Source organism: Xyrauchen texanus, chromosome 24 (assembly GCF_025860055.1).
Source record: "Xyrauchen texanus isolate HMW12.3.18 chromosome 24, RBS_HiC_50CHRs, whole genome shotgun sequence".
In the NCBI taxonomy this organism is placed as follows: Eukaryota; Metazoa; Chordata; class Actinopteri; order Cypriniformes; family Catostomidae; genus Xyrauchen; species Xyrauchen texanus.
In genome coordinates this window covers 12,928,293-12,946,312 of record NC_068299.1, presented here as the reverse complement: position 1 = coordinate 12,946,312, position 18,020 = coordinate 12,928,293, and the positions used below count along the sequence as shown (strand labels likewise).

General features: G+C 38.0%; 1 protein-coding gene across 1 annotated transcript in view; it reads left to right on the top strand.

Annotated features, from left to right (window-relative positions):
• LOC127618270 (protein jagged-2-like) overlaps positions 1-17,343 on the top strand; it is a 50,429-nt gene extending 33,086 nt beyond the window's left edge. The window contains exons 10-25 of the mRNA XM_052090643.1: positions 1,173-1,219; positions 1,403-1,576; positions 1,686-1,836; positions 3,180-3,344; positions 3,453-3,566; positions 3,801-3,914; positions 4,003-4,116; positions 4,218-4,334; positions 4,553-4,580; positions 5,516-5,601; positions 5,730-5,843; positions 6,627-6,742; positions 7,085-7,339; positions 7,517-7,648; positions 10,960-11,113; positions 12,168-17,343. Of these exons, the coding sequence (XP_051946603.1) occupies positions 1,173-1,219; positions 1,403-1,576; positions 1,686-1,836; positions 3,180-3,344; positions 3,453-3,566; positions 3,801-3,914; positions 4,003-4,116; positions 4,218-4,334; positions 4,553-4,580; positions 5,516-5,601; positions 5,730-5,843; positions 6,627-6,742; positions 7,085-7,339; positions 7,517-7,648; positions 10,960-11,113; positions 12,168-12,634 (2,348 nt within the window). The 3' untranslated portion in view covers positions 12,635-17,343. The remainder of the gene's footprint in view (positions 1-1,172; positions 1,220-1,402; positions 1,577-1,685; positions 1,837-3,179; positions 3,345-3,452; positions 3,567-3,800; positions 3,915-4,002; positions 4,117-4,217; positions 4,335-4,552; positions 4,581-5,515; positions 5,602-5,729; positions 5,844-6,626; positions 6,743-7,084; positions 7,340-7,516; positions 7,649-10,959; positions 11,114-12,167) is intronic.
• Positions 17,344-18,020: the final 677 nt, after the last annotated feature.

The following is an 18,020-nucleotide window of genomic DNA, read 5'->3' as shown; positions in this document are numbered from 1 at the left end:
TGGGACTATAGTAGAGTCACCATGGGAAGCTTAAGAGAGGGTGTGTTGGAAGTATTTTACTCTACACTGCTGGTGCAGCCTGTGAGAGGAAATGCTGTATAACCTGTAAACAAGCACAGTGTGGAACAGTACCTGTGGTGTCCGGTTATGGGGAGTGGGTCGGTTTGCCCAGGTAGGGCTCCGGTCTCAGGTGTGGAGCAGGCAGGGTTACCTGCGCAGAAGGGTCAGATTTCAACCAGGGCAGAACACGGGTCCCAAATACCTAAAGCGTCATACACAACTGTCATTTATCCACACAATTTACACACCGCAGAAACTACTGTATATACTATAGATAATCTTATGATATAAATGACTCTTTCACACACACACAAATATGACAGTGTGCAGTACACACAGTTGCCATAAGGAGTGTGAATGCTGTCAGAATGTTGTAAGACATTGATATAATAAGGTCTTCAATTTTTTTATTTACTTTGCAAAATAAAACAGCTTAAACCAGTCTAAGCTGGTTTGATGGTCTTAGCTGGTCTGTTCAAAACAGCTGGTCCACAGACAGCCTACAGTTAAAATAATAAATTATAATTCTTGGCGGAAGAACTGTTCATTCTGATTATTATCATTAATTAACTATTTCGTATTGCAGTTACCAAAAGCAATAAGCCACAAGAGATTGTGTGTTACTCTCGTAGCTTATTGACTTATTAAATACAAAAGAATCAATGAATAGCTATTTAAGGTTAAACAGTTGCTTCATCTAGCAGGCCACTACAAGCATTGCAACAACAAGGGCATTCAAGCAATTGCAAATTTTATTATGATGTCTTTGCAAATGCACAGTTAATCCTTGGGCTTCAAGAGGCACCACATCAGCAATTTTGGGGTTGTACCTCGTGGCAGAAATACAGACGGCTGTTTTGAATGACAGTTTTGTTTAGAGAGCATGGTGTATTTTCAGTCAGGTTTCATTCTTTATTGTTTTGTCTCTCTGATTTTCTCTCATAAGCTGTAGTAACTGTACATGTGTTCTGTTATGGCCCGATCCTTGTGCTTGCTTGTGCATAGCGAACAGCTTTAAGCCATTTTATCTTTTGTTTTCTGCCTTTTTCTTATTTTGTTTACACACATTGGACCAGAAAGAAGTGCTGATTGTGTTCATAATTATTTTATAGATGTCAACAGCTGTTACGGTCAGTGTCAGAATGGAGGAACCTGTCTGGTGGGTGCTCACTTGTTTTATTTGACATTTTTGTTGGCAATATCAGCTTTAAAGTACAATCCCAATGTCAACTGCTGTGATTGATATTGCTTTTGATGTAGATATTCCTAAGATGGTGGTAATTAAAAGTTTTACAAGCTGGCTTCTGTCTCATACACCTGTGAACCTGTGTGTTTCTGTTAGGATGGTTATCATGGTTACGAGTGTCATTGCCAGCAAGGGTTTATGGGAAGACACTGTGAGGTGCAACAGAGCAGGTGTGCCAGCGCCCCGTGCCAAAATGGTGGACACTGCTATTCCCTAACCATGGGCTATGAGTGTGAGTGTCTGTACGGATACACCGGAACCAACTGTGAGGTGAGGTGAATAACCATATACATACACACAACGTTTCCGCACATCTTTGCTTTCTCAATAACTCTCATAATATTTCTCTCTCTTTCTCTCTCTCTCTCTCTCTCTGCAGGTACAGGTGGATCCATGCAGTCCAAACCCGTGTCAGAATAAAGCTCAGTGTCACTCTCTGCAGGGAGATTTTTACTGTGCCTGTGCAGATGAATATGAGGGAAAGACATGCAGTCAACTTCGAGACCACTGCAAGACCAGCACCTGCCAAGGTAGACATATAACCTCACTGAAAGCCTAATACAGTTCTTCATAACTCTTTAGACACCACCAAATATTTTTTTGTCCTCATAGTTCCATTGTAAGTTCGCTCACAAAACTTCTTCCATCACAAACAGTACTTATTTAACTATACTTGACAATCTTCCAGCGTCTCTCTCTCTGACCCTCGATTAAAGTAATTTTCAGGGATCAATACAAGTTAGCTCAGTCAACAGCATTTGTGGCCTAATGTTGATTACTACAAAAAAAAAAATATATTCATACTCAGCCCTCATTTATAAAAAAAAAAAATACATGTAATGGACCAGTGCATAAATATCAAAATTCACATTGTTTCAAAATATATCCACAAGACATTAACATTATGCATGTTATCATGATTTTTGTGTGATAAAATCACTCACTAGCATGGTAAATGGTCTGCAGTTTAATAGCGCCTTTTTAAACTTAGCGGTATTCAAAATGCTTTACACTGTGTCTCATTCACAAACACCAATGACAGCAGAAATAGCATGCAAGATGCTAGCCTTCCATTGGGAACAACTTGGGGTTCAGTGTCTTGCCCAAGACACTTTGGCATGTGGAGACGTGTGGGCCGGGAATCGAACCACCAACCCTGCAATTAGCAGACAACCCCCTCTACCACCTGAGCCACTAGCCTTATCTGTGTGAAGTTATTAACAAAGTTGTACTGTAATATTGGGTATAACTTTACACAGATAAGGTTAGTAAGCAATTCTATGTATAAACTGATTTTATGTTTATATATTTTAACACATATAATGTTTATGTCTTGTGGCTATACTTTTGAAACAATGTGTATTTTAGCCTTTATGAACAGGCCCCATTCACTTCCATTGTAAGTGCCTTACTGTGACCAAGATTTTTGCTTTTTTTCTAATAGAGTAGGGTCGAGTCAAAATGATTTTTTGTTGAAATATATATTTTTTTTAACCTGGAACATTCTTTTAAACAGGCTGTTTTGGCTACTGTGCCTTTAAAACTTCTATATGTAAATGGCCTGTTATAAAAGGCTAATGTTTTTGCATGTAAAGTTTATGTAGTGTAATTCACACTCGTTCATCAGGAAGCATCAAGTTACAGAATACGAAATATTTGTTGCAATGTAAATGTAGGTGGTCATATATGCTCATAGTTCTGACATTATAACCATGGCTTGGCCTGAATGACCACATTTTGCTTTGCATCGAATGTTAGAGTTTGTCTACATACTGTAGCAGATCAAACTCATCCTTAAAATTAGATTTCATTCATATTTACTCATAAAGGAAATTATTTATGACACAAACATTAATACATTTTGTCTCATTAGTGATTGACAGTTGCACTATTGCCATGACCACAAACGGAACAACAAAAGCAGTACGGTATATCTTATCAAATGTGTGTGGTCCTCACGGGCACTGCATCAGCCAATCAGGAGGCAACTTCACCTGTGCCTGCCAACCAGGGTTCACTGGGACATACTGTCATGAGAGTGAGTAATAGTACAGACACACATTAATGAAATCCTCAAAACAAAGAAAATACCCAGTATGTACACGCATATCTCCTAATTCATGTTCTGTGTGTCATTGTCTCTCAGATATAAATGACTGTGCATCATCTCCGTGTCACAGTGGAGGAACCTGCATTGATGACATCGGCTCCTTCCACTGTGTCTGTCCCGATGGCTTTGACGGACAACTCTGTGACCTGGGTGAAATATCTGCTCTATATGCTCTTAAAGGGATAGTTCACCCAAAAGTGAACATTCTGTTGTCATTTACGCACCCTCATGTTGTTTTAATCATGCATGATCTTTCTCTGTGAATGTTAGGAACTGCCAGCCTCAGTCACAATTCAACTTCATCATTATTCCATACATTGAACGTGTATTGGGACTGAGGCTGCTCTACTCCACTCCTGAGACTAATCTTTTGTTCTTTTTCAGAGGTGAATGAGTGTAGCAGTGAGCCTTGTCTAAATGGAGGTCATTGTATTGATCTACTGAATGATTTCTACTGTCACTGCACTGACAACTGGAAGGGAAAGACGTGTAACTCACGTGAGTGAATGTGTGTGTGCTCATAAACCTTACATTTTAACTCAGGTTTTCAGCTAAGACATCTAACTTTGTGCCTTCGTTGTTTCAGGAGACAAGCAGTGTGATCCCAATACATGTGCTAACGGAGGAACATGCTACGATCATGGAGACTCGTTCCACTGCGTGTGCTCCTCCGGGTGGGGTGGCAGTACCTGTAAAACAGGTGAGATGGAGCATTTGGAGTTTTGACCTATGGTGAGCTTATTCAATATCTCTCCTTTTCATTAATTTTCTCTCTCTCTCTCTCTCTGTCTCTCTCTCTAGCAATGAAAATCTCATGTGAATCTGGGCCGTGTCTAAATGGTGGAACTTGCGTTGGAGGGGGCGTAGCCTTTACCTGCATCTGCAAGGATGGATGGGAGGGGCCTACCTGTGCTCAGAGTAAGACAACACCCACCTGTCTGTTGCACCCAGCTCTCAAAAATATCTGTTAGCCTAAACTTGTGGATATACTGTAGAACTTTGATTTGCTCCCATGTGTATACCTGCGATTGGGCTTCAGGTGTGTTGGCAAGATGTGATTTGCCCTGACAGGTTTAGTTTTTATATGTTTTCTGTTAGTTCTGCTTTCATAGGATCTGTTTTCTTTCTATTTTCAGATGTTGATGACTGTAACCCTCATCCCTGGTAAGTAAAACAAAACAATACAAAACAAAACACTGTGCCTTTTGCTCTTTGTAAGGCCATGAACACAATGCAGCTAAATACAACTTGCCGTTTGAGGTATCATTATTTTCAAATCAGGGTATGGAATTCACTTTTTAATTATACTTGACAATTGGGTGAATGCCCAATATATATATATACATATATATATATATATATATATATATATATATATATATATATATATATATATATATATACACATACTGTATGCATAATATTATTATTATCATAATAATAATTTAGCAACATTCAAATGGAAGCTAAAGAGTAGACAAGCACAGAAGTGAAACTTCTTGTTCAAGAACCAATTCTGAGGTTGTCCTGAATTTTGACACATATGACATAGTCCCGATGATGTTGCATCTTGAGATGGTCTGAGATCATATGCAGTGTTCTCATAGATGACACTATTCTTGCTAACTGTTTCCAGATGACTGACAGAGAAGAAATAGTTAGAACTATCGTATTTCACAAGATACACTCGCGTTTGCCAAATCTATTGCCAAATCGCCAATAAACCTTTAAATATTATCAAGTGTGCTTTTTCAAAGGTGCATCTTTATGTCTAACGGCAATTCTTGTCATTTGTCACTCTGAGATGTCTTACAGATCACCTGCCACAGTGGCAGGTAGATGAGCAAAATTACTTGCCACTACACCGATCACAGATCACTGAAACACCTGCATTTGGCGGGTCTAATTTCATACCCTGTCTCCAACTGTCAATAGCCCAAATGTTGCGAGATGAGCTATAATAATAGTGTTGATAATAACTACCTGCACCACAAACAAACCAGTGCACCGGTAGCATTTTTTTTGTCTGTGTCTGCTTGTGAATTAAGATCAAATATTCATTCCCCAGAGGCTATCTCTCTGTTCCTCTATTTTTGTAGTTATAATGGAGGAATATGTGTGGATGGGCTTAACTGGTTTCGCTGTGACTGTGCTCCAGGATTTGCTGGGCCTGACTGTCGCATCAGTGAGTAAAAATAAACGTGGTCTTACCTGTGAACAGGATATAGTATGGCCTGTTAATGTTGAATATATAAATATTGATCTCAATCTTTCTTTCTCTCAGTCGCTTACTTTCTTATCACTCTCTGTCAGATATAGATGAGTGTCAGTCTGCTCCCTGTTCATATGGAGCCACATGTCTGGATGAGATTAATGGATATCGTTGTCTGTGCCCTGTTGGTCGAGCTGGACCACGCTGCCAGGAGTGTGAGTTACCACAAATAATTTTTTCCCAAGTCCTGTTTGAATTAGTCCTATTTATCCACTAAACATGGGAACACTTATGACTAAATTACCTGCGACACAATATCGAGGTTGCGCGTAAAACTTGCTGTGAAAATGACACTGCCATGCATTTCATGGTAGATATTAAAACGTACAGTGTTATTATGAAAGATAAACTATATTAAAAAAGAAATAAAAATGCAATGGAGTGTTCTTCTAAAAACTCTAATTTAAAAGATTGTTTCTCTTTAATGCACATTATGGAAGAAAGATATTACAAACATCATCTCTTTTAAATAGGAAATAAGGCTTTAACTTAATTTGACAAGGCAAATTTCATAATTTTAAGTTTGCACTTTTCTTCTAATGTCTTCAGAAAATTCAAAAGACTTGACAGCACCTCCGGTAATGGAACATTATGAGCAACGATGCTCCCGGTTTTTTTCAGTGCATTCTGATCATTTTTAGAGAGCGAACGTTTCAGTGCACTAGAAAGATTTTGCGATTGGGACAACCCTAGAAATGGCTCCCTGACTGCTGAACTAGGGAGCTGATTGAGACTTACACATAATTGTGGACCGATATTGTCTGAAATCGCATAAACAAAATTGGACTGCTGTTCTAAATTGCCTGTTTTATGAGCACGCTATACTCATCTTTTGAGGACCAGAGGAATCTGATCAGAAGCAGATTTCATTCAGACATGATAAGTATCTGATCTCTCCTTCTTTCTCATTGTACCTGTCCATCCCTCTGTATCTGTAGTTATCGGAGTTGGGAGGGCATGTGATCGCTCAGGGTTGCAGTTTCATCATGGTGATCGTTGGGAGGATGGGTGTAACAGCTGTCAGTGTATGAATGGAAACATCAGGTGCACTAAAGTGAGTTCCTATAATCTACCTTGCACTGCACTACTACCGTGGTGCAACATTTTCCAGGAAGAAAAAGACTGTACATTTTACATGTGTGTATCTGCTAAAAGTAATTTTTTTGCAAACTATATAGTAGTTAAAGTGAAGCTATTATGGTAACACTTTACAATAAGGTTCCATTTGTTAAAGCTAATAGACATGTACTAAAAGCAACAAAAGTCCAATTTTTATAATATCGCGTTTCACTAGATGCATTCATGGAAGGAATTTAAAATGATTAAAAATGCATTAACGAAATAAACTCTAATAGTAATGAAACTGATTGTTGCTGTCATCTCCTGCCTGCCCCAGGTGCATTGTGGTCCCCAGCCCTGTCTGTTGCAGTCAAGCTTTAGTGAGTCACATCGCCCCCTGTGTCCATTAGGGCAGGAGTGTGTAGAGCATCATTTCCTTTCTTGTCTCCGTACCCCCTGCCATCAGCTGGGGATATGTTCCAATCCAGAACGTCCATATCCAATCAGCACTCAGTGCCTACCCAACAACGGCTACCTAGACGACAACTGTGCTCGTGTTACGCTTGTATTTGACTCTAATAGTGTTCCACAGGTGAGAATTTGTCCCAATTTCCATTTTGTATGTGTTGAAAGTGTTAAAATGTGGAACATACTGTACAAAATAGAAGCCTGTTATGGTCCATTAAAGTGGATGTTGTTGTCCTTTATTTCAGATAAAGATGAATTTCCAATCAAACCGCACGTTTTTTTGTATGTGTTTGTTCAACAGGGGACAACTGCTGAAGGTGTTTGCGCAGAGTTAACATATCTGCCAATCACACGAATCCTGGCCAAAGACCACACCCTTTCCATTCTTTGTGACCAATCACCTTCCAGCCACAATGCAGTGGAGGTTGCTATGGTGAGCTCACTTTCTTCAGTCATCAGTCATTAATCCTGCAAAATGACTTCATCTGTTGTAAACAAACTTGTCTGCCTGGGTTTTTCTGTTCAGCCTCTAAGCCACAAAAACAAAAGCTTTGACATATAACATAAAATCAATTCTTGTTAATAAGACAGGACATTAGGCTTTAATGATGCATTTTAAATTTTCCTTGATGCCAAGGGTTGTCATTTTTTATGAGGAGCTGCATGGTTTGAAATAGAAGTATGTGAAACCAGCCTCTCAAAACTAAAACTCAAAGCTGTTTCAATGCTAGACCCCACAATTTTGCTGACACAGCTGTAAGATTGTTGTAACCCTGAGAGCCCCTGATATTCTCTACCACATTGATGTGAATTGCAAACTAATTCTGATAAGAAACGTCCAAGAATTTATGTGCACATTTCTATCCTTATAGTCTAACGAAAATATAATTTGTGATATTGTTTATGATTTAAAGTTCTAAGACAAGCTCAAATGAAACTCAGGTTGAAGTCAATTTTATCACCAATCTTTTCACCTCAAGTCCAGTGTAAGAAAAACGAATTATAGGCTTGTGGTATATATAAACTGTAAAATGGCATACATCAGAATAGTGATATTTACATCATTTTTCCTGATCACATCACATCTGTTTTCCCTCATTTTGGAGTGTTTATTTGTCTCTTTGTGTCTCTTCTCTCTTTTAAAGCTTTCCCTGCTTTTCTTCCAGTTTGCACCCAATAAAAAAGGGCACTTTAATTCAGAGTCAAATGGCTTTAAATGGCTTCCAGCGAGAGCTTGTAAAAATGACTTTTTCTAATCCCTTTGTGAAACTGATACTTTCTTCTTTTATTCTTGATTCCTCACTTTTTGTCTTTTTTCTGTCTTTCTCTCCTTTCTTTCTTTTCCTTACATTCTCTTTTTTTGTTTCATTCTTTTTCTGTCTTTAGTTTTCTTACCTTTTCTTTTTATCTATCCATCTTTTTCTCTTTTCTAGTTTCTTCTTTCTCTCTCACATTTTCTCTTTTTTCTTTGTCATTGTCTCCTTTCCTTACTTTCTCGTTCTTGCTTGCTTTTTCTCACTTTTTTCTTTGTCTCCTTTCTTTTTCTTACTTTTTCTTTCTTGCTTGATTTTTTGTTTCAGATTATTTCTTTCACATCCAATTTCAAATGTCTTTTACCTTAACAAGCATCATCTGTCCTCTTGTTGCTTTCCATTTGTTGTCTTTCTATCTTTATCTCTCTTTCTCCATCACCTGCTCTGAGAATATTACCTCATGGGTAAGACCATTGGTCTTCTACGTTAATCCCTTAATGGCTTGATTCTTTCTTCTACTCTTTCTGTGATGTTGTAAATATTTATGTTGTAACATTGAGAATTGTTCAGAAAAGGAGGGGCAACATTTTATGGCCTGAGCTCTCGTAATACTTAACTTTATGCTGATGTTCTACGCATTGGGCAACCCCTATGTAATCCAGTGCAGATGCGGATTGAATCCAGAGTGTGAACACTCTGACTATTACCTCATATAAATTACATGTGGCTGGTAATGATATTTCTAACAGGAAGACTAGCAGACTTGAGTGGAATTTAAGATTACATTTATTTGATGAATATAAAACAGAAAAGTAATGTCTCTCTTTGGCGGCCCGAGGAAGTTGTACTCGGAACCGTCGTATTGTCATCGTAGGTGCATGTCCACTGTGAGAGACATAATCTAAAAAAAAAAAAATACAGAAATCACAATGTATGATTTTTTAACTATTTATTTGTATGATACAGCTGCAAATAAGTATTTGAACACCTGAGAAAATCAATGTTAATATTTGGTACAGTAGCCTTTGTTTGCAATTACAGAGGTCAAACGTTTCCTGTAGTTTTTCACCAGGTTTGCACACACTGCAGGAGGGATTTTGGCCCACTCCTCCACACAGATCTTCTCTAGATCAGTCAGGTTTCTGGGCTGTCCCTGAGAAACACGGAGTTTGAGCTCCCTCCTAAGATTCTCTATTGGGTTTAGGTCTGGAGACTGGCTAGGCCACGCCAGAACCTTGATATGCTTCTTACAGAGCCACTCCTTGGTTATCCTGGCTGTGTGCTTCGGGTCATTGTCATGTTGAAAGACCCAGCCTCGACCCATCTTCAATGCTCTAACTGAGGGAAGGAGGTTGTTCCCCAAAATCTCGCAATACATGGCCCCGGTCATCCTCTCCTTAATACAGTGCAGTCGCCCTGTCCCATGTGCAGAAAAACACCCCCAAAGCATGATGCTACCACCCCCATGCTTCACAGTAGGGATGGTGTTCTTGGGATGGTACTCATCATTCTTCTTCCTCCAAACACGGTTAGTGGAATTATGACCAAAACGTTCTATTTTGGTCTCATCTGACCACATGACTTTCTCCCAATGACTCCTCTGGATCATCCAAATGGTCACTGGCAAACTTAAGACGGGCCTTGACATGTGCTGGTTTAAGCAGGAGAACCTTCCGTGCCTTGGAACCTTGGAAACGGTGGTCCCAGCTCTTTTCAGGTCATTGACCAGCTCCTCCCGTGTAGTTCTGGGCTGATTTCTCACCTTTCTTAGGATCATTGAGACCCCACGAGGTGAGATCTTGCATGGAGCCCCAGTCTGAGGGAGATTGACAGTCATGTTTAGCTTCTTCCATTTTCTAATGATTGCTCCAACAATGGACCTTTTTTCACCAAGCTGCTTGGCAATTTCCCCGTAGCCCTTTCCAGCCTTGTGGAGGTGTACAATTTTGTCTCTAGTGTCTTTGGACAGCTCTTTGGTCTTGGCCATGTTAGTAGTTGGATTCTTACTGATTGTATGGGGTGGACAGGTGTCTTTATGCAGCTAACGACCTCAAACAGGTGCATCTAATTTAGGATAAAAAATGGAGTGGAGGTGGACATTTTAAAGGCAGACTAACAGGTCTTTGAGGGTCAGAATTCTAGCTGATAGACAGGTGTTCAAATACTTATTTGCAGCTGTATCATACAAATAAATAGTTAAAAAATCATACATTGTGATTTCTGGATTTTTTTTTTTTAGATTACCCCTCCATGATTTCCAAGTGGGAGAACTTGCAAAATAGCAGGGTGTTCAAATACTTATTTTCCTCACTGTAGATGGATGGGAAAGATAAATAATTTTAACACATCTCTAATTTAGCCATTCTTTTGTCTTTTACTCCTCTCTTCATTCCTTTCATCCAATTCTACACTATCATTCCTATTTGTTGCCATCTTTCTATGTCTCACCCCTTCTCTGTTCTCTGACTGTACTGTCTTTTTTTATTCTCAGTCATATGAGCAAAACAGCTTTGTGGAGGGACGTGCTCAGATACAGGATGTGGTCCGCTCCATCATTGATGTTCTGACTAAACGTCACAACAGCACGTTATTGTTGGCTGTGAGAGAGGTCAGAGTTGACTCGCAGGACCTGCGACCCTCAGTTGGTGAGTAAGATGTTTATATCTCCCTTTTTTGGACAACCTGCAGATGATGTCCCTTCTCTTTTCACCTGCTCACCCTGTGGCTGAAAAGAGTCAAATCGGCAAACTGTTTTGCAAACAGGCGCTACAAGTATAGACATTTATAATGGAAGAGATGTAGTTTTGATGTGTTGCATCATGCGGCATGCTTCTGGGGTAGATATAGGTTGTTTACAAGCAACCTCACAACTTGAAGCTTTAATATGGAATTCAACTGATGTGCAATTACACTTTAATTGTGCATTTGTGCATATATCTTTACAATGCGTTTTTCAGACAAATTCACACGTCACACATCCAATCATTTTTAGAATGTATTACTGTTTTGAGTGTTGTTTATAAACGGAAATATCCACACCCTCATGCCGTCTCAGACTCGATTTACATTTTGTCTTGTGCGGAGCATAAACAGAGATTTTTGAAGGATGTATGAGATGTTTTCAAGCAGATAAAAGTACATAAATGCAGCATAAATGCAATCCATTCAACTCGAATGGTTATTTTCCATGTCTTCCAGAAACAAATAAAAAATCCCAAAACAGTCCTTATTTACCAAAACACTTGACTTCTGCCAAACTCTTCTAAGCACATTCATGAGAGAATCTTGTTCAAGCATCCTCATCCTTGACGTATGCTCACTTGCATTTTCACGCAGGAACTGGTGTGTGCGTGATACAACTGGATGTTAAAGTGAAGCTATTTTTTAGCTATTATATTTAATAATATCTCAATTAAGTTCCAAGTGACAAAAAAGTCACTAAGATTATCAAAACATAGACATGACTATATGGTTATGTAATATAAAAAATATTTCAGGCAAAAATTACTGTGTTGTGATATATACCGTAACCGCAATATACAATTACTCATATCGTGATATAAGAGTTTGGTTAAAGTGCCAAGCCCTTCTGCACATCCTTTCCCAGTCTTTACCTACTTGCTTCTTACTTTTTATTAAATTTTTTCATTTATTCTCTTTTTTTGTTGTTTCATGGATTATATGTGTGTCTCTCTGCAGGTTACCTTGTCCCGTTACTGTGCGTTTTGTTTGTAACATTGTGGATCTCCTGTGTCGTCGTGTGTGTGTGGTGGTTTCGAAGACGCAGGAAAGCAAGAGAAAGAGATGACATGCAGATGGAAGAGAGCATCAACAACCAGCGTGGGTTGCTACCAAGCACTCGAACACCACACAAAGACAACATGGACACGCTGCAGGAAAATAAGAACCTGATTTACCCTCTGGATCGGGTGGGAGATGGAGCTGAACGAGAGGATGAGGAGGAAGAGGGGGAGGAAGAGGGAGACAGAGGGCTGGTTATGCATAAATGCTCATCTCTCATGTACTCTAAAGGAGATGTAGTCTACACTATTCACACTTCAGGCCAAACTCAGCCACACAGGACACATTATAGCAGCAAAGACAACCGCTGTAAGAACAATTTAAACGAGAGCATGAGCGAGCACACAAAAAATCATTACGTATGAAAGAGCTACACAAACTGGGAAATTATTAAAAGTAATTTTTTGTCTGGCTGACCAAAGATCCCCCTGGGCTTGAGTACAACCCCTGTCATTGTGTACAACAAATCAGAGATTCATAGAATGGCTTTCAAAATCCTTCCCTTCTGTTTACACTCTCACTTTCTTTAAAAAGAGGGACATTTATACACAAGGTTGAACTTTTGGATTACGTCTGTGAACTGTGGAGAGACCTTTGACCCTCGGGGTTTAGGAGGAATCAGCAATAGGCAGCTTTGAATTGTTTTTGATTATGTCCAGACCTGCCCTATGTCCAGTGTTAGGAGCAGTCATCTCTTCCATAGGTATATATACACAAGTGCCTCATTGAACATTCAAAATAGCACTTACAGCTGACACAAGCATTTAATTTTTTTTAGATAGACTTGACTCAATGATACTCATTTGTGTTTTTATTATTTATGTTAACAAATGCTGTAGACACACTTAAGAATTTTAAGACAAAAATGTTTTATTTTTAATATAAGTTCTCCTACCTTAGTGGGTGATTCTCACATTTTAGCCCAATCCTCATTACCGCAACATGCAAAAAATTATATAAATTGTTTGAACTGAAAAGCATTTATACATCATAGTAGTTCTCCCTTAGTCCTACCTTTCATTTTCACCATTTTAATAAAGAAAATCAATAGCATGTATTTTATTGCAATACAGTAAAAACATCACTGTGTTATGGTAATAAGAATAATAATTTAAAACAGTAAGAGTAGTCAAAGTAAAACACCTAGATGCATTATGTTAATGTTCATCGAAAAATGAAAATTCTCTCATAATTTACATGTATGACTTTGTCACCTGCTGAACACAAATGAAGATTTTTAGAAGAACATTTCAGCTCTTTTGTTCCATAAATGGGTCCCAAAATTTTTAAGCTCCAAAAATCACATTAAGGCAGCAGAAAAGTAATCCATAAGACTCAAGTGTTTAAATCACTGTCTTCAATACAGTGATCAATATTCAAGTGTTTTTTTTTACTATAAATTCTCTTCCCTGCTCAGTCAATTTCCACTTTCACATTCTTTTTGTGTTTTTGGTGATTCATATTCTTCATGCATATCGCCCCCTACTGGGCAGGGAGCAGAATTCATATTGATCCGTTTCTCACCCACACCTAACGTATCACTTCTTAAGATATGGATTTAACCACTCTAATCGTATGGATTACTTTTATGATGCCTTTCTGTACTTTTTGGAGCATCAAACTTTTGGCACCCATTCACTTGCATTGTTTTGACCTACAGAGCTGAAATATTCTTCTAAAAATCTTCATTTGTGAAGAAAGTCATACACACCTGTGATGGCATGAGTGTGAGTAAATGATGAGAGATTTTTCAATTTTGCACAAACTATCCCTTTAATGAGATTTGGAGGGTAAAATGTGCTTAAGTGTCCTAAAAATAATGTCACAATGCAGAAAATCTATGGTCCTGAATTGGTTTCATTTAATTTCAATGTTGTTTCATATTGAATTGGGGTTAAATATGACCCGTACATTTTCTTGACAGGTTTCGTGAGAATCACCCTAGTAATTCTCGGTAGGGGTCTTTTCCTGGAATTGGTTCTCAGTCCTAACAGACTAATAGAGTATTCTAACTGATACACTCTCACCCACACAGTTCTAGACAGTTAACCATTTTTGCTTAGTGTTTGATTCTGTGAGGTGTCTATGACAGCCATATAAAAAGAAAAGACAGTTTAAAGGATTAAGGATCTTCTCTTTGATATTTGAGACTTTGAGTTTATGTTGGTGAGAAACACACTCTTGTATTCTCCTCCCAAACTCTTGGGTTTTCTGGTCACCCAGTGGCTGAAAATAATTTTAGTTGTTTGATCACGGAGAGATGAGTCATTAAGATTATAGATAAAGATTATGCATATGTACATATGTAAATAGTGAGAGAAAAACATAGCTGTGTATATTTGAGTTAAATAACTTATGCAACACCTTTTTATTATTTTAAATCTTAGATGAAAGAGACAAAAAGAGAGGAAAAAAAATATTTCTGTGTCATTCCTTTTATTTATGTTGGTCAGAAAGTGTTTTATTTATATATATATATATATATATATATATATATATATATATATATATATATAACACATATATATATACACACACACACATTACAAGTATATACAGTGCATTCAGAAAGAATTCAGACCCCTTCATTTTTTCATATTTTGTTATGTTGCAGCCTTATGCTAAAATGCTTTAAATTATTTTTAGTTTTCCACATCAATCTACACTTCATCCCAATAATGGCAAAGCAAAAAAAATACTTTTGATAATTTTGCAAAGTTATTGACTGAAAAACTGAAATATCACATTGACATAAGTATTCAAACCCTATGCTATGACATTTGAAATTAGCTCAGGTGCATCCTGTTTGTACACTTTTCTTGGAGAACACTTGTTGCAAATTCAGTTGATTGGACATGATTTTGAAAGGCACACATCTGTCTATATAAGGTCTCACAGCTGATGATGCATATAAGAGCAAAAAACAAGTCATGAGGTCACAGGAACTGACTGCAGAGGCACAGATCTGGGGAAGGCTACAAAATGTATTGGATGTATTCCATAATTCTTAAATGGAAGAAGATTGGAACAACCAGTACTCTACCTAGAGCTGGACTCCTAGCCAAACTGAGCAATCGGGGGAGAAGGGCCGGTAAGAGAGGTGACCAAGAACCTGATGGTCACTCTGGTTGAGCTCCATAGATCATGTGTGGAGATGGCAGAATCTTGCAGAAGGACAACCATCACATCAATACTCCACCAATCTGGGCTTTATGGCAGAGTGGCCAGACGGAAGCCTCTCCTCAGTGCAAGACACATGAAAGCCTGCTAGGAATTTGCAAAAATGCACCTAAAGGATCTTGAGAAACAAGATTCTCTCATCTGATGAGCATCATGTCTGGAGGAAACAGGCACCACTCATCACCTGTGCGATACCATACTAACAGTGAGGGTGTTTTTCAGCGGCAGGGATTGGGGGACTGGTCAGGGTTGAAGGAAAGCTGAATGCAGCAAAATACAGAAATATCCTTATTGAAAACCTGATACTGAGTGCTTAGTACACAGTCAAGACATCGCAAGTGTGGCTTAGGGACAACTCTGTGAATGTCCTTGAGTGTCCCAGCTAGAGCTTGGAATTGAACCCAATCGAATATGTCTGGAGAGATCTGAAAATGGCTGTCCACTGATGGTCCCCATCCAACCTGACAGAGCGTGACAGGGTCTGCTGAGAAGAATGGCAGAAAATCCCCAAATCCAGGTGTGCAAAGCTTGTTGCATCATACCCAAAAAGCCTGTAATCCCTGAGAAAGTACTGAGTTAAGGGTCTGAATACTTATGTCAATGTGATATTTCAGTTCATTCTTACTAATAAGTTTGCAAAGTTATAAAAATTCAGTTTTTTGCTTTATCATAATGGAGTATGGTGTAGATTGATCTTTTTTTTTTAAACTATTTTACAAAATGTGAAGAAAAAAAAAATTAAGGGGTCTAAATACTTTCTGAATGCACCGTAAAAGGGTCACATGCTGGAGTGTATCTGTGGAGAGTCTTTATAAGAGATCACGCTGAACATTAGATCATCTGTGTATATATTAGAATAGATTATCTGTGTTATTTTTATGCCTTTCCTAATGAATGTCAACTAGGGACTGACCATGCTGAAAGTAAAAGAGAAAAATATTATATTGCAGGTGATTAAAAACTGCCTTTTTCTGAAATTCTGCTTTTACTGGAGAAAGACTCAAAGGCTTCAAAGAACTCTGCTGGGTGTCTGAGTGGCACTTTGTCTCCTTGGAAAAGTCCAACACCTGCATTTTCATGCCAATGTCAGTCATGCTATAATTATGTGTTTATATTAGCGTCCCAGACTGTCTGGATTTTAAGCTGGATTTTGGAAGACGTTTTTATTCTTAACGTGTCCGGAACATTACTGCTTGTTATTATACTACAATTTAAACTGAAACCACAAACGAACCAGAATCTAGCATGTAATAACAGAAAAACAAAGTGGAAACTAGGAAGCAAGCCCAAACTCCTGTGTATCTTCTGTCTGAGTATTGTGTTGCATTTTAGATTTGATAAATATTACATCATATTTAAAATGGTACTATATTACTTTAATACTATTTTAAGAAAGAAGATAGGACTAAAGATGAGAAATCCTCTCTTATTTGTGATGGCAGTTGTGTGACTGCCTTTTGTAGTTTCTGTGTCAAATTCCATGCAAAAGGTTTTGGAAGGTCAGGAGAATAGTTTCAGCGCATGTTGCTATTGCTGAATGAAGGGAACAATTTCATTTTTTTTCTTTCTGTCATTTATTTAATTTGGTGACTTTATTGTACAGATTTTATATTAATATTACAAGAGCTGAAGATGAATACAGGAGGAATTGAATAATGAAAAATCTGACAGTCAATTAGATTTATTCTCATACTGATTTCTGTCACTTTTCAATTAAAGATGTGCATTTCAAGTTTTTGATTATTGTACAATAAAAGGAAATTATACACTCCTCACATGCAACACACAACTCAAAACTCTTAATAGTCCATCACATTACTGGCTGTGAGTACTTCTACATTCACTGAACATCATACTGAATTTGGCCTTACATTTGCTGTACCTGTTTGATTTTCCCAAAAATCCAAGTATTTATTAAATACTTTTTTTACCTAACGCTATTTCATACTGTATGTATTAGCATTTATGATGCATTTGTCATTTATTCACTTTGTCAAATTTTCCACTTGAAAGCCCAAAACAAGAGGTCATGACTCATCTGTCAACCACTGACATCATGCATGACAGTGAAATCCACATAACTTAGAGCAGCCACAAAAGAATCCTCAGAGTCAAACAGTCATAAAAGTGAGAGGGTGATAACAAGAGTTTTGTTTGACTCAGTCAGAGTAACGAAGTGTATCATCTCTTTTTAAAGATGAACCTGCTCTAACTCACCTGGGTCTCAGGGCTTTCATTTCTCAAGAAAAAAAAAAGCCACACCCACATAAAAGTCCTCTGTCTCTTTTCAGAACCATTTCCCTCGGATTAACGGATCTCTCAGGAGAATGAGGGCGTAAAGCGTCAGGGTTTTAGTGACAGAGGGCTTCAAACTAGTGGAGCAACTCTACAAATACATAGTACTAGTCTCATGTTTCAGGCATCTATTCACTTTAAATAGACAAAGAAATGAAAACAGAGTGTGAGAAATCATATCTGGGGTGTTTTGTGACCCCCGACATGCCTAGATTATATTAATTATGTATATATATATATATATATATATATATATATATATATATATATATATAT